Source organism: Grampus griseus (genome assembly GCF_964374135.1).
Source record: "Grampus griseus genome assembly, chromosome: 1".
NCBI classification, from domain to species: domain Eukaryota; kingdom Metazoa; phylum Chordata; class Mammalia; order Artiodactyla; family Delphinidae; genus Grampus; species Grampus griseus.
In genome coordinates this window covers 72,167,363-72,182,503 of record NC_139017.1, presented here as the reverse complement: position 1 = coordinate 72,182,503, position 15,141 = coordinate 72,167,363, and the positions used below count along the sequence as shown (strand labels likewise).

General features: G+C 52.8%; 1 protein-coding gene across 2 annotated transcripts in view; it reads right to left on the bottom strand.

Moving 5' to 3' along the window:
* Positions 1–6,585, bottom strand: part of KCNN3 (potassium calcium-activated channel subfamily N member 3) — a 180,702-nt gene extending 174,117 nt beyond the window's left edge. For both annotated transcript variants that reach the window (XM_082650005.1, XM_082650004.1), the window contains exon 1: positions 5,372–6,585. In XM_082650005.1, coding sequence (XP_082506131.1) covers positions 5,372–6,277 — 906 coding nt within the window. In that variant the 5' untranslated portion in view covers positions 6,278–6,585. The remainder of the gene's footprint in view (positions 1–5,371) is intronic.
* Positions 6,586–15,141: the final 8,556 nt, after the last annotated feature.

The window sequence follows — 15,141 nt, the reverse complement described above, 5'->3', positions numbered from 1 at the left end:
GCTGGTCTGCCTGCCACTGAGCTGAGGAAGGCGGTGTTTCATCAATATACAGCCGCCCTCCACAACCCCTTCCTCTCTCTCTCCCTCTCTCTCCCTCTCTCTCTAGTACACACTCATTTTCTCCCCCAAATGTGCTTTACAAATAACTGCAACAAAACCAAACCTTCCAGTTCTGATTTTACATCTCTCTCCCAGCCTCAGCTTCACCACAGAGGTTACTCCAATTGCTTTTCATTTTGTTTTTCTTTACCCTTATATTTTTTTAGAGCAGATCTTTGGACGCTGGCCTCACAAATCCCCCTTCCTGCAAGCTCAATAAGGGAAATACAAGGCCATCCACCAGCTCTCTAATTAGCCTGTGTAGCCGATAAATGCCCTAGCAATGATGCCAGGGCCGGAGCAGCAGGGAGCACTGCCCATGGGGAAGGGAAGTCCGGATGTATTATGAAGTCTTTCCCCCGGGACAGTTATAAATAGTGTCATGACATGCAAAGGAGAAGCATATATAAAAGTTATCTGTCCCTTCTGTGGGTTACAAACGTTTGGCTCATTTGCAGACTGTCCACAAAGGTTATAAATAGAGTCGCCACTACCCTGGGTGGGAGAAGGGGCTCGTTTTCATGCTCCCAGAGCCTCTCTTGCCCTCCTTGGGCCAAGATGCTGGGTGTGATGATAAAATGTATGCCTGGGACCTAGGTGGCTGGCTCCCAGGCTCCTACCTCTAGCCAATCGCTTATAAAGAGTCTCCTGCCTTCTGCAGCCCGGTCCTGCATGTCATCCCACAGGGAGGCTCCATGCAGAGGAGTCTGACCTATTCCTCCTTTCCCAGCACGCTTGAAACCACAGACACGAGTGCCCTGAGGCATCTGCTCCCAATCATCAGGACATCCCCCCACAGTCACCCCCCTACCCCAAAGCGGCTCCTGGGTCTGGCAGGAAGTGTGGACAATTCACCCAGCAGAGCCCTGGCTGCTGCTCTGCCCTTCTGCAGAGAAGACCTCCATGACAGGGAGGGCAGGGGAACAGAAGAGCTGGGACCGGTGAGCCCACTCAATCATTCAGGCTGGAAGCTGGGGGTGGACCTCTGTGAGGTCAGCAAAGAGATACAAGTTGGCCCTAAGGGGCCCCACTCTCTTGGAAGAGCGAACGGCTGATACAGAGAAGGCCGCCCTTTTCAGGGTGGCCTCCCACGAGGGGGCCTGAAGAAAGGAAGCCACGCGTGGAGTAGACAGGGAAGCCCCAGCATATCCACTCCTCCACCCACGGCCCGGGTGACCCCAGCAACAAGGCCCCCAGGGGGAGCTGGAAGAGCGGAGGGGCAGGAAGTTGGTGGGGAAGGCAGGAGTGGGGCACAAGAGGGGCAGAGGATGGGCTCTACCTGGGCAGCGAAACTCAGACAGATTGTGAGGCCAGAGGTGGTTAAGTGGTTTTAGGTTGTGCAAAATTGGTGGAGACAGAGAACCACCCTGCTGCTGTCCCAGCATTTCCCAGCCTCCCCTGGGCTGACCCCACAGCCCGACGCCCGAGGTCCCTGAGCCACCGATGACTTGCCAGCTGGATGGGGGCACCAGCTCAGACACCAGGAGGATGGCAAGGTGGGGAGGGGGCATCCACAGAGTCCCCAGCTCTCTCTGGACTCAAGTGGAAAGAGCACAGCAGGCAGTGTAAGACCACAAAGTGGGTGTGCCTCAAACCAGCTCTGGAAGAAAATAAAGCATGCCAAGAACGACTCCCCAAATCCTCATTCCTTAATCCTGACCAGCACTAATGTAGTAGAGACAATGCCACTAAGATTCCTCAACAGGACCTCTAGACCTGGCCTATGATGGTGGCTAAGGCCTCAAGGGTAAATCCACCCATAAGGAAAACACCTGGACGCTCATTCGGTTCGGGGATAACCCAGTAGCATCAGAAGCCACAGCCTTGGCGTGATCACAAAGAGCTCTCCTCTTACCGCAGCCCATCTTCCTTCCCCATCATCACCTGAGGCATGTGAGAGCAGAGCCAAGGACCATTCCGTCCTGATTTCTTATCTCCTCAGGCTGGTTCCCTTTTGCATTAACTGACTATGCTCAGGGGTCATGCCATTTTCCTTCTCAAGAGAGCCAGGCCTGCATGGTGAATTCCTCCCCCAGTAACAGATATCAGCCAAAGACAGGCAAACAGGAAGGCCACAGCCCCGTGGAAAAGAGCAGAGAACTTCCGAAAGCAGCAGCTCAAGCACAAGGTTAGCAGTCTTCATCATTTGGGGAAAAGAAAGTGTGTCCCTCTCCCCAGGGCCTTTGAGTGGGAACTGCCACCATCAGTGCAGAATAACCCAGTCTGGGTGGGGTGCCTGAGGCCACCCTGTCCATCCTCCTGCTTCAGGACCAGTTAGCAAAGCCAACCAGACACAGAGAGTTCTCCAGCAAAAGAGGCTGTTACCCATCCCTCCCCAGGGTCCACTGAACATCTGAGTTCCCCCAGCTGTTGATTCTTCATTCTGAACTAAACCCTCTTGTCACAACAGAGTCCGTTTTCTCTGCAAGGCTGGAGAACAAATGTTCACCTCCCCTACAACAGACCCATGCTATAGGTGGTTTCCAGTCAGAAGACCCAGCCCCATCTCAGAACTTCTCCCCTCCGAGATACAACTTCTCGCTCCACTGACAAGTCTTAGTTCCCAAGCTATCAAGGCCCCAACTAATTCTGGAGCCAGAGTTAGATAACAGAGGAAAAAGACACCTCTTTTCCTCTCATCTTCATCATTAATAACAATAACAGTAGGTCCTGTATGGAGCGCCTTACACTAATTCACTCTCCCCACTTGACAGCTGCGGAGACAGGCTCAGAGAAGCTACATGGCTTGTCCAAGATCACACACTGGAGGTGGCAGAGCTAGGATTCAAACTTTGGTCTGCTTCTTTAAAACAATCCTATTTGCCCCCAGGAGGAGAGGGAATAGCTACCTTATCCCCTCCTGGGTCCACAGGGCCTGCCGCAGACACCCAGAAAATACTTGTTCCAATAATGACTCAGTGCCTGGATGGATAGAGGATGGAAGGGCTGGTGAGCGGGTGAGCCCTGCTCATCACAACCGATACCGACCCCAAGGTGCACAGGAGGTGGCCGCCTCACAAGCTGAGGCAGGCAGGACTTCCCGGGTTGCTGTCCCCTCCATTCTTCCATCAGCCAGAGGGTCATCGATTTAAAATTAGGCAAAGCCCACCCCTTGGATCACCTCACCCTTCCTTTGCGCCAGAGTCTGCTGTCTCCGGCTCTGGGAAAGCCCCTTTCCCTGAATACTCCATCAGGGAGGCACCTGCTCTAGCAGCAACCCTCCCGCCCCATTAAAACAAATGTGCACAGACCAATCCCACGCTGGGAGCTGTCTCTAGGAAGGGCCATTCCCCTAAGAGCTCTGACCACAGGGTTCACTAAAAGAGAGGGTGCTTGTCTTGCCCCTTCTCCCCATCCCCCCAGCACTTGGGCCTTCATCAGCTTCCCCCAGCAAGGGCTCCTGGTCCCCAGGGGGTGCCTGGAGGGAGCCGGGATTGTGCCCAGGGCAGCTGCCAGGCCTGCCGAGGCTAGCAGCCCCCTCTCCCGGAGCGCCCAGTGGGAGAAGGCAGCGAGCAGAAGGACCCACAGATTCAGAGGCTCATTACAGGGAATGACTAAGTGAGCTGCGATTCCCGGGGAAACCCCACTCGCTCCGGCTCACAGAGGGGCTCAAATCCTTGAGCCGTTTAGACGAAGGCAGCTTCCAGGAGCTGCCCGGGGCTGGGGCAGTCCTCTCTGAGCAGCCAGGTCCCTGGGGGACCCTCCACCTGGAAGTCTTGATTCTGGTTATTCAGGTCATCTGACAGGTCTGCCCCACCCCTTTCCAGAGCAGGCAAATCTGCCCATCCTCTGCTCCAGCTAGCGAGAGGCTGGGAATGGGGGAAATCCGATCAGCACCTCCTAGGTTTTTGTGGCTGGATTTCAACAAGGAATGTGACAGTCTCGCAGCAGCTGTGCCCAGCCTGAAACAAGCTCTATTTGAAACCTCCAACAGCTGAACCCCTCCCAGCTACCCGCTGCCCAAAATGACAAATAAGTAGAGAAATCCAAACAAGCAAGCCGGCACACACACACACACACACACACACACACACACACACACACACACACACACACACACACACTCACACCAACAAATTGGGGGTGAAGGGTAGAGTGGGAAAAAAATCCACTTGCCCAGTGACTCCCCAGGTCTCCAAGCCTTCAAGCTCGCAGCAGGAGGGCTCCCAGCAAGCAGAGCTTTGACAGAAACCCACCTTCCTCAAGCCCCACTCCCTTGGAGGACGCGATTTCCAAGCCCACTCGGGGAGGGAAACCCCCTCCTCCGTCTTGGGACTGGACAGAGGCTGGGGCAGTGGGGCCAGCTCCCCCGCTAAAGCCGTGCCGCCGTTCTTCATCGGGGCGCGCACTCACACACTCATCCGTATTTATCCGAAGAAGAAGGAGTTGGGGTGGGAGGGGAGAACTGGGGCTGAGCCGGGGGCATGAGCTCTCGGGGACTCCCAGGAAGCCCTGTCATCCCATCCGAAGAAGAGGCACTCCCCCCGACCCCAGCTGATGCCAAGGCGGCGCCCATCTGCTCTGCCCGGGTAACACCTGTAGCCATTTTTATCAGGGGATGTTTACAAGGCAGCAGCAGGTTTATTCTGAGTCCTCTTTCCTGAGAGAAAAGACCGCTGATTTCCTCCGCCTACATTTTTACCCCATGCCGCCAGGAGACTCAAGTCACGGGTGCTTTTCTATTTTGCCCTAAGTCTCTCAGGGATGAGGAGGGAAACAGAAACTTGGGAAGAGAGAGAGAAGACAGAGAGAGAAGGGACTGGCATGGAATCCCCACCACCCCCCAACCCGGACATTTATTTCTTTTTTATCCTCGGGAAAATGGAGTGGAGCAGGGAGGGGAGGAGAGGAGGGGAAGTCACAGGAACTGGCAAGCACATCAAGGCGGAGTGTAATTAATTGGTGCGTTAAGCTGCTAGGTTATGCTTTAGTACGAGTGAGCCAGGAGGAAAGATGATTTCTCAGAAGGGATTCTTTAATCCTCCCTAACACAGAGTCTACAAATTAGACACAGTGTGTGGGGATGTCCCCCCTCCCAAGGAAGCAAGGAATGAATTCTCCCGGGATTAAGCAGGAAAACCATGGGAAGTTAGAGTGTTCCATATAATTGAGCAAACGCCTCTCCCCAGCACCACCATCTCTCTCTCTCCCCCAATCTCTCTCTCTCTCTCCCCGCCCCCCCCCCAACTCGGCGCGCTCTCTCTCTCCCTCTCTCTCTTGCTACCTACATATTCCTTTTGTTCAAGGTATAAAGAGAAACTGCAGCCCCTACCTTTGAGTACAAACCCCAAGAGAGCTCGGTCTCTATCACCATAACAACAATTCCAAACATCCCAAAAATCAGAGCATAGTCACTCAGTCGCTTCCTCTTTTCAAACAGGGCCCTCCTGTGTCCCAGCTTATAGCCAATGTTTTGGTTTTTCCGCTTGTTGGCTTTGGGGAAGGTGGTGCTGCTGGCGGTGGCGCCGGCGTGCTGGTGGTTGTGGGCAGCATTGGGGTGATGGAGCAGGGTCTGGTGGGCATGGTTGTCCTCCCGGGAGGAGATGACGATCTCCGGGGGGTTGCTGGGGCTGAAGAGCTGGAGGGGCTGGCCCTCGGGCTCAGCCTCGATGAGGTTCCTCCGGGAGGCGCTGAGCCGGCTGAGGGGCTTCATGACCCCACCGCTGTACTTGCAGGAGCTCATGGCTATCTCTGTGAAGGGGTTGCTGTCCCGCCGGTGCACCAGGGGGCTGGCCTGCCGGTGCCGGCCTCCTCCACCAGGCCCACTTGTGGCTGTGGAAGTTGGAGAGTGGCCAAGCAAGTGGTCATTGAGATTGAGCTGGCTGCCTTGCCTGGAGGAAGGGTGGAGGATGGCGGTGGAGTTGGATGAAGGGGGGCCCCTGAAAGCAGTGGGAGAGGAGTGTAGCAGGCCGGGGTGGATGGGCTGGCTCTGGAGTTGGGCGAGCTGAGACAGGGGATGCGGCTGCTGCTGCTGCTGCTGCTGCTGAAGCTGCGGAGGCTGAGGCTGCAACGGGGGTCCTGGGGGCTGCTGGGGGGCTGCTGGTGGTGCTGGTGCTGGTGGCGGCGGCGGTGGCGGCTGCTGCTGCTGCTGCTCATCCCCGGAGGATGGACAGGGGCACTTGGGGTCTTCATCCAGGTCCCCCACCCCGGAGTCATGGAAGTGCCCAGAAGTGTCCATCTTGGGGCCTGGCTGGATTCCCTGCAGCACAACTCCCCACCCCAAAGCCACCCTCGTTCCAAAGATGTCCTCAAAGGAAGCCAGGCATCCAAGCTCCCCCACCAGAGTGTCTTGGCTCCAGTCCTCTCTCTTTGGCTTGCTCCGGTTCTCTGGGGCTGCCTGGAGTCCAGACGCTGCCACTCAAGAATGCATTGTACTGGGCAGGGAGGGAGGGCAGGAGGGGAGCTTGGAGAAAGAAGAAGGGGGAAAAAGAACTCTGTCTCAGGAGGTGGTCCTCTAGGAGCGTGTGAGGCCAGGTTCAGCTTCACTCCTCGCTGGCTCAATAGCTTTGCTCTCCTCCTCCTGCCACTGTTATAGGGTAAGCCAAGCCCACTTATTAGCAGCCGGTCTCATTGGCTTGTCTTAACTCTCCAACCACCTCCTAACTCCGCCCCCCGCATAGGCTCCTCCCCGAAGGAGGGGCCTGCCGCGCTCCGCTCCCTGCCCCAGTGGCAGCGCAGCGAAGGCTGGGAAATGTAGTTTCCGCTCCCCACCCGGGAGCTGAGCAGCTGCCCTCTTTCCTCTGACAGGTATGGCAGAAAGCCGTCAGCGCACGGCGATACGAGATGTAAGCGCACGCGGGGCGGTGGCGAGGAGGAGCAGAGGTCCTCCTAAGTAGGGGAGCTGTGCATCCTGATGCGGGGGCAAGAAGCAGGAAGACAGTTATTAATGGTCAGGGTTTGCGATAGGTTGTTTCACACATATTATCCAGCTACATCCTCCAAACACGCAAGGAGGTGGGCATCGTGTTCCCATTTCACAAATTGATGCTCAGAGATTACTAACAACTTCAAGGTCACAGAAGCAGAGGGAACCCACATCCTCCTGACCCCAGGTAAATACTGAACTGCCTGCAATATGTGTGCAGGAGCATCTGTTATTTCTAATCCTCACATCAATCCTATGAAAATGATGTCATCCTTCTGCTTTTACAGATGAAACCCGTTTTTTAAAAAATCACTCAAGCACAGATAAGTAGCTTGCCAGATGTTACCCCGTTTGTAATTAAGGATGCTAGAATTCGAACTCAGCTCGGTCTGACCCCACAGCTCCTATACCATCTCCCAGGATGCCTTTCCACTGTGATGCTCAGTGCACAGTGGTTGCCCCATAAATATTGCTCAAATGAGGGGTGGAAAGAGCCAGAGAGAAGCTGTGGAGGAAGAACTGGCCTCCCCAAAGCAGGATGTGTGAAATGGACTATGGCTCCAGCTGGACTTGGAGTCATGGGAAGGTCTGGAAGGAAGACTGAAAACCCCCGTGGTCGCTCCCCACCTGATCTGTCCCATGGAGCTCTGAGAGTCAGAGCTGGGAACAGCTGCTGGCTTCCCAGGTTCAGAACCATCATCAAGTATTTATTAAGCTCCCACTGTGTGCAAAGGGAGTTCCAAAAAGATGGGACCCAGCTGAATTCATTTCCACTTCTAACGGCAGCTGACTTAGGGATCAGTGAAGAAGGGGCCATTATGGGATTCCCCAAGCACACCTGGGGTTTTAGGAGGGAGGCATCTTCCTGCCTGGCTCTTGCTTCCCCCATCACCCCTTGGCCTCTGTCCAGCTGCTTCTCTGGTAGGAAGGGGGAAGAGGAGGAGAGCCATGCATGCACACACACACACAGATACACGTATGCAGGTGCACCTATATACATAGGTGTGCACTCACTGGCCCACAAACACGTACACACACACACACACACACACACACACGCCCACACACAGTGAGGTTCTAAAGCAGTTCTGAATGGTGAGCAGCAAGTGGCCAGGTCAGGAAGGAGCAGGGCTCCCATCAAAAGAGCCCAGAGTATCCGCCGTATGCCAGTTCTCACCTCTCCAATCCCCTCTCAGTCCAAATGATTGAGAACTAAATAGTACTTGTAAGTCACAACCCCAGAAACCTGAATAATTGCAACTACACCTGATAATCTTGATTACTGTTATTATTATCAATGACATGGTCACACCCCCTGCCACTACAAGTCATAGCGCCGGGGCTCAGACACAAGCTGGGGTCTCATGTGTTTTCTCACAACCATGCCGGCCCTCCGGTACCCTCCACCTCACCCCTTCCGGCATGCCCTGACTGCTCTCCCCTTCCCTTCTGTCTTCTTGGTTTCCCTCCATCCATCCCCAAACAGAGCCACCTGTTTGGTTCAAGGCTCCAGATCATATACTTAGGCTTAATGATTTCCTAATAAATTATCATTACTATGTCATTAGTAGCAGAAATATGCTGTTAGTATTGCTTCTCAGGGCTGGATACAGCATCTGGGCTGTGAAAAATCAATTTTTAGGGGCAGACTCCAGGTCTGGGCATTTCTGTGCTCACTCCACCGCTATGACCTGTCTTCTGCCTCAGTTGACCTTTCTGGGCCATCCCGGCTGTACCAGCTGGATCCCATAGGGACTGTTAGAATATGTCCTGCTATCATGGAGGGGGATAAGAAACACCTGGCGGGGGTGGGGGACTAAACTATACCAGAGCCAAAGCTAGAGATTCATCTGGAAATGGGCTGGAGCTTGACAGCTAATGCCACCGATGCAGCTCACGCCCTTCAATACAGCCACCCTATGGGAATGTGAAGTGAATGATATCATGGTTAGAGCTTGAGCTCTAGAGTCATACTGCCCAGGCTGGAGCCCCTCTCTGCCATGCAATGGCTGTGTAACCACAGGCAGGATAACTACCTTCTGATCCTCAGCTTCCTACTCTATAAAATGGGAGTGATAAGGGCCCCTACATCATGAAAGTCAGTAGTAGTGGGCTATCTCACCAGGCCACACACGCTGCCCAGAAGCTGGTGTGCTGGAGCTGGCTGGTACTGGCTCCTAAAAGCCAAAGGTGCATATCTCTTCCCAACTCCACAACCAGTGATGTCACACTGATAGCTTGAAATTAGTGATAATGGGAGTGTTTACACCTGCAAATCAGGGTTGACTTTTTCCTGCATGTCCAAATCCACACCTTGAAGGATAGGCTCTTCCTTCAAATAAATTATGCCTCTTAAGTCTGTAAAGATGAAGGTCAAGGGGATGTGGTGGAGTTTCTTAGCCCAGAGAAGACAAGGAAAGTGAACAAGGACATGCTCATGAAACCCAATAAGGTAATGGTGGCCTTTGGCCATACCAGCTCCACATCAGGTGTGCTGTCGCTCTGCCCCTGCCCTCCTTTCCACATTCATTCCTCACCACTTCCTTCTTTAAGCCCCAATACCACCAGCTTCTTATGGTTCCTCCAACAAGCCATGCTATTTCATACCTCCATGCCTTTGCTCACGCTTTTCCTTCTGCCTGGCAAGCCCTTCCAGTACATCTTCATCCAGCACATTGCTTTCGCCCTTCAAGACATGGCTCACAGGACTTCTTGCTGGGAAGCCTCTCCCAAGCTCCCCCATATCCAAATCAGGGGCCCTTCTCCTGTAGTTTTCAGTATCAAGCACTATAGCTGTCATCTCTTTGTGTGTTCTTTTCCTCCTAGACTGTGACCTCTGTGAGGGCTGGAATTATGTCTTCTCCATCATCGGACCTGCAGCTCTTACACAGAGCCTGGCATATAACAGATGCTTAACAAAGATTCATTGAACTGAACTGAACTGAACTTGAAACCTTGGCGAGGTCATTTTGAGGCAAATAAGAGGAAGTCAGAGTGCTTTCCACACAAATAATAATTTCCCCCATCAGTAAAATGAATGTGATAGAAGAGATGATTTCTAAGATCCCTCAGCTTTAAAATCCCATAATCTGTGGTCCGTGGAACTTGTTACCCCCAAAACATAGAACTGACTGAAAATGGGTTTAAGAAAAGGAATGATATATGGTTTATATAGCTGTCTTTCCCACTAAGCTGTAGACTTCTTGAGCACAGAGAAGGGGTCTAATTTTTTCTGTATCCCCAGCACTGATCAGGGTTATCTGGCTGTGGATATACTCATTATAGGTTTATTGGATAGATGGATGGATGGATGGATGGATAGATAGGTGGATGGATGGAGTTTAGATACAATGACAGACAATAGCGGGATTTTTAGAAAAGCTAGTGGTGGTTAAGGGCTATCCTTAACCTTCTAAGAATAGAAGTATCTTAAAGATCAACGACACCTCCCTCAGACCCTGGATGGTTGGGTCAGAGACAGCTCTGCGCTGAACAGTTCATTAGCCCATTCAGATTCAGTCATTATTGTGTTCTTAACTAGGAGCTCTGTTACAGGATCAGTTAATGTTTTTAAAATAAAAACAACCCTTGTATTTGCTAGCACTTTACAGTTTTCCAACTGCTTTCACATAAAGTACTCCATTTGCACTTCCTGGCAGCCCTGGAAGGCAGGCCAGGAAGGTTCTATTGCTCCATCCATTACACTCTCGCCCCCATAAACTAAAGTATAGAAAGGTTGAAGTGACTCACTCAAGGCCACCAGTTAGTCGTGGATTTCAACCTGGATCCTTCTGAACCCTAGACCCATGCTCTTTCCCATTCCCCATTTGTGCTGCCCGGAATGCCACTTCACCCCTCACTTGGTGTCCAGTCCCACTAGAATTTAAGGATAGCACAGTGATGCCTCCACCCAAAGCCTTCCCACACCTCCCCTCCTCTGCTCCTTCCCCCTAATTTGACATCATCTTCCTCTTCTGAATTCCCTTAGCACTTTATTTGTATCTCTCTGGGGATACTTTTCACCTCTTGCCTTGTATTGGAGTTCTCTGTATACATGACTTTTCTCCCCTGTTTTTAATTTACACCATAAGCTCCTTGGGGACAGGAGCCGGTGGTGTGGATTGTAAAACACACACACAATACTACACCTCACCCCACACCCAGATTATGTGTTAAATCTGGACGTGAGTGAGTGAATTGATGCATGAATGAGAGTTCAGGGCATTCTGACCCTGGACACAATGCTTACCCCTTACCTGCACCACTGGCCACAATGAACGCCGATCTGTAAGTGTAGGTCTCTCATCCATGCTTCTTTTCTCTGAGTCCCTGAACATCCAGACCCGGGGTGAGGGCTCTCCTAAGTAAAGCCCACCCACCCTCCCCCAAGTCATGGCAGAAAGAGTGAGACAGGACCACAGCACATCCCACCTGCCTCCAGGGCACCCACCAACCGCTCTTAGCCACCAATGGCAGCTTCACACCATTTCCTCTTTGCTGAAGAAAAACTGAAACTTTTGTGCTTCGTATGGGTCTCGCTACAAAAGAGACGTACAGCTCAACATCTCACACCCCGGTGCATTCACTGAAAGCCTGCTCTGTGCAAATGTGGTCCCAACAAGCTAGTGGAGTTAGATTAGTATCCCCATTCTACAGATGGGGAAACTGAGTTAAGTTCTAGAGAAGGCAACTGGTTTGCTCTTGTTCTCAAAGGAGGGAAGAGGCCACGCCATGAGCCAAACTGGACCGTCCACTTGCAGGTCACCTCTCCACTCAGCCACCACCACTGGGCTTCTTCCCCTTCCAGAGGAAAGATTCCTCCTGCCCTCCACTCCTACCCAGGTTCTCCAGGAAACCCCCTTTGACAAAAGGAGTGGGGGAGGTTTCAACAGAGCAGCTCCACTGAGACCTGTCTGAAAGAAGGGTGACGATTTTGCTCCAAAAACTTTGTGGCAGGCAGGGCTGGTCCTGGACATGGAGAGAAGATGGAGTGGAGCAGGCAGGCAGGGGTGCCGGGAGCAGCCTTGGGCTGGAACTCCAATACATGAGCTTTAGAGCTGCCATCTTCCTGCCGGTGACCACACGGCACCACTCTGAGCCCGTAAAACTGGACCCATCCATGCCTCCCTCCGTGGTTGTTTTGTGAAAAACGAGATACATTTTTAAATGCTTCTCCTCACCACTTCTCCATGGCTTTGGTGAGAGAACTTGCTGTTCTGGCCAGATGGATCAGTCCAGATGGGAACATTTATTTGAGGGGGTCCAAGGTTAAATAAAAGGTGCTGATACAGTATCTGGAAAGAACGCATGAGAAATGGGTACAGGGCACCAACATCTTGTCACCATGAGGCCTTGCCAGGCTCACAGGGAGCTGGTATAGGGGCACACACTTTGCAAACTGTAAAGTGCTACAGTGTGGACTGGGCAAGTGCAAGGAGCTTGGTGGACCTTGGTGGCTGGGGGAGAGCCCATGTAGACCCGTTTGGCCAGGGCTCAGCATCTGAGCCTCATCCCTAGAGCCAGCCCAGGTCCAAAGGCCTGTCTGCTCAAGGCTAAGTCAGTGGAGAGAGCCCGTCACTGGCCTGTCCTGGATGGGTGGGTGTCCACGCCCAGCCCCACACTGTGTAGATGATGACACCCTGCCCCCCAACCAGAGATTCAGCTTCCTGAGGGTGGAATCTCTGTCTGTTTTATTCACTGCTGAATCCCCAGTGCCTGGCACAGCACATGCTCTCAATTAAGATTTACCGATTAAGTCAGCTTCCTGGTCTCAGTCCCAAAAGGCTCAGAGAAAAAAAAAAAATTACCTCTAATGGTTTCCCAAACCCAGAGCTGGCACCTGAGCTGCCCAAGAGAAGGTTAAGAACCAGGGCAGCCACAGGCCCCAGGCACCAAGGGACACAGCAGCACTCTGTAGCCTTGGATGAACCACCCTCCTACAGTTAGGGTCGAGAGTGAAGGACAGATCCCCGGAGCCTGGCTGGTGACTTGAGCCCGAGCCTTCTGAGCCAGCCGGTGCCATCAGCCTCTTCCCAGACTCCAGACTCCAAGGTCCTGGCGGCTCCCCGCCCAGCTCTGGCTCTGAGGTTGAAGCCCCAGCTGATGCTTACCCGGGGCGCACCCACCTGGGGCACAGCAACCTGTGGCCGGTTTGTGAGGAGTGTGGCGACCTCTGCTGGTGGCACGTGCACATAGCTCTGCACTCCAGGCACCTTGGGAGGCGTGGAGGGAGATCCCCAAAGGGAACTGCGCCCGTAACTTTCTGCCTCCTTCCATGGAGACTCGGGGACTACATCTGGTGCCAGGATTTACCTTTGTGAACATTTTGCAAAGGTAGCCTCTATTTGGCAGGTTCTTCGAGCTTTTCCACCATAGGGAAAGAACATATTACCCCTATTATCTGTCCTAGGTAAGCCAGCATAAAACCGTTGAATGAGAGGGCTGGAAGGGACCACAGAGATGCCTAGGGCCCAGCCTTACTAGCAAGAGAAGACCACCCAGAGATGGGAGGTGACTTGCCTAAGCTCACATGTGAGTTAAGGACAAAGCTGGGACTCGAATCAGGATCCCCTTGATGTGATGTGTCCCTTTCAGGGGGCCTATCATCTCTCAGTAGCTGTTGGACACCCAACAGCACAGCTCACTACATCCCTCCTGCTGTCTCACTGCGTACATCCCAAACTCAAGCTCCCAGCTACATGTCCACTCCAAGTCGCTGCAATTAAATGAGAAAAAGTCCCCTCTCCCCACACCGCTTTCACAGGGTAAAGTCAGCAGCCAAGGCCTTCCGCGCCCAGCACTCCGATATGAATAATGCAAAAGGGCAGGAATCTCGCTGCCTTCCTGCCTTCCTTCTCTCCTGGTAAAGGTGAAAGCTGGAGGGTTGCTATGGACACTGCACTCAGTCTCTCCCTCCTCAGTAATAATCCGTAGCCGCCCTCCCTGCTGGAGTCTGAGTCTCTAATTGCCTAGCCTCGGAGGCAGCAGGATGCTTCACAGGAGATACCAGGCAGCTGGAAGAGCCTGAGGATTAGATGTGCTAAGTGGGAAGGAGAGAGTGACAAGATGGAAATCACCTGAAATTGGAGGCAACAAGCTCAACCTGTGTAGGTAGATCAACAAAACCAATGCCAATTTAGCCAGAATTAGAAGAGCATTAGTGTCTTAACAGGATCCCCATCAAATCGGTCACTTAATCACTATGGCCAGCATCTCTCAGGCAGGACTCTGAGAGGAGGGAAGGGAGAATCTACACCCCATGGCTGTGTGCATGAGCAGTGTCTGAGGGAAAGACTTCGACAGCCCTTTTGCTCTTATATAAGAACAAACATGGGTCCAGGAGATTTTCTGAGCTGGACTCCTGGACCCCCTGCTGCCCTGTGTACAGAAGCACCTCATCTCCCCACTGCCACACAGCCCCCTTCATTTATCCTCCCCTGGAGATCAGATCATTATCACCACTACTAGTTTCCCCACCATGAGAACAGATCATGCGCGCCCCCCATTAGGATCCCACCAGATGACCAGAGAACTATCACCTCTAGTCCTGTCTCTGCCATGAGAACCACAGTGTATCCCCTCTATGAACAGCCCCTCTGAGAGATCAGGATGCCATTGCTGCTATTCTTGTCCCCACCCTGAGACGAGCATTTTTTCTCCACTATTGGGCTCTCCACCATGAAATCAGAACATTGTCATCTCTATCCATGTCCCACGGCTGCCCACCTACACATCAGACCAGGTCACCAAGACCACGAGATTCCATACAGCCATGGACTCAGGTCCAACATGGAGCATGCTTTGTTTTCAACCAAAAGCCACACACTTCTGGGAAGGATAGCTGGCTTCATCCTCCAGTGCCCACAGTGGCCACAAGGAACCTTTAAAGAGAGGGCCTACGGGAAAGCACATTGGGCCCTACAAGTCACTGAACACGTGCATTGGTGGCTAGAGTGGCCTTCTGGAGGCTGGGCTTGTCTCAGAGCTCAGCCATTAGGAGGATAAAGTTAGCTTTTCTGTGCCCTGACCACCACTACAAAAACTCCCCTCCCCACATTCATTAATCCTGGAGGAAGCGTGTGAATGAACCAGGGAAGCCCCAACTCTATCCCCAAAGACCCTTCAGGTGGATAGATATAGATACAGATAGAGACCTAAACACATACACACACATACAC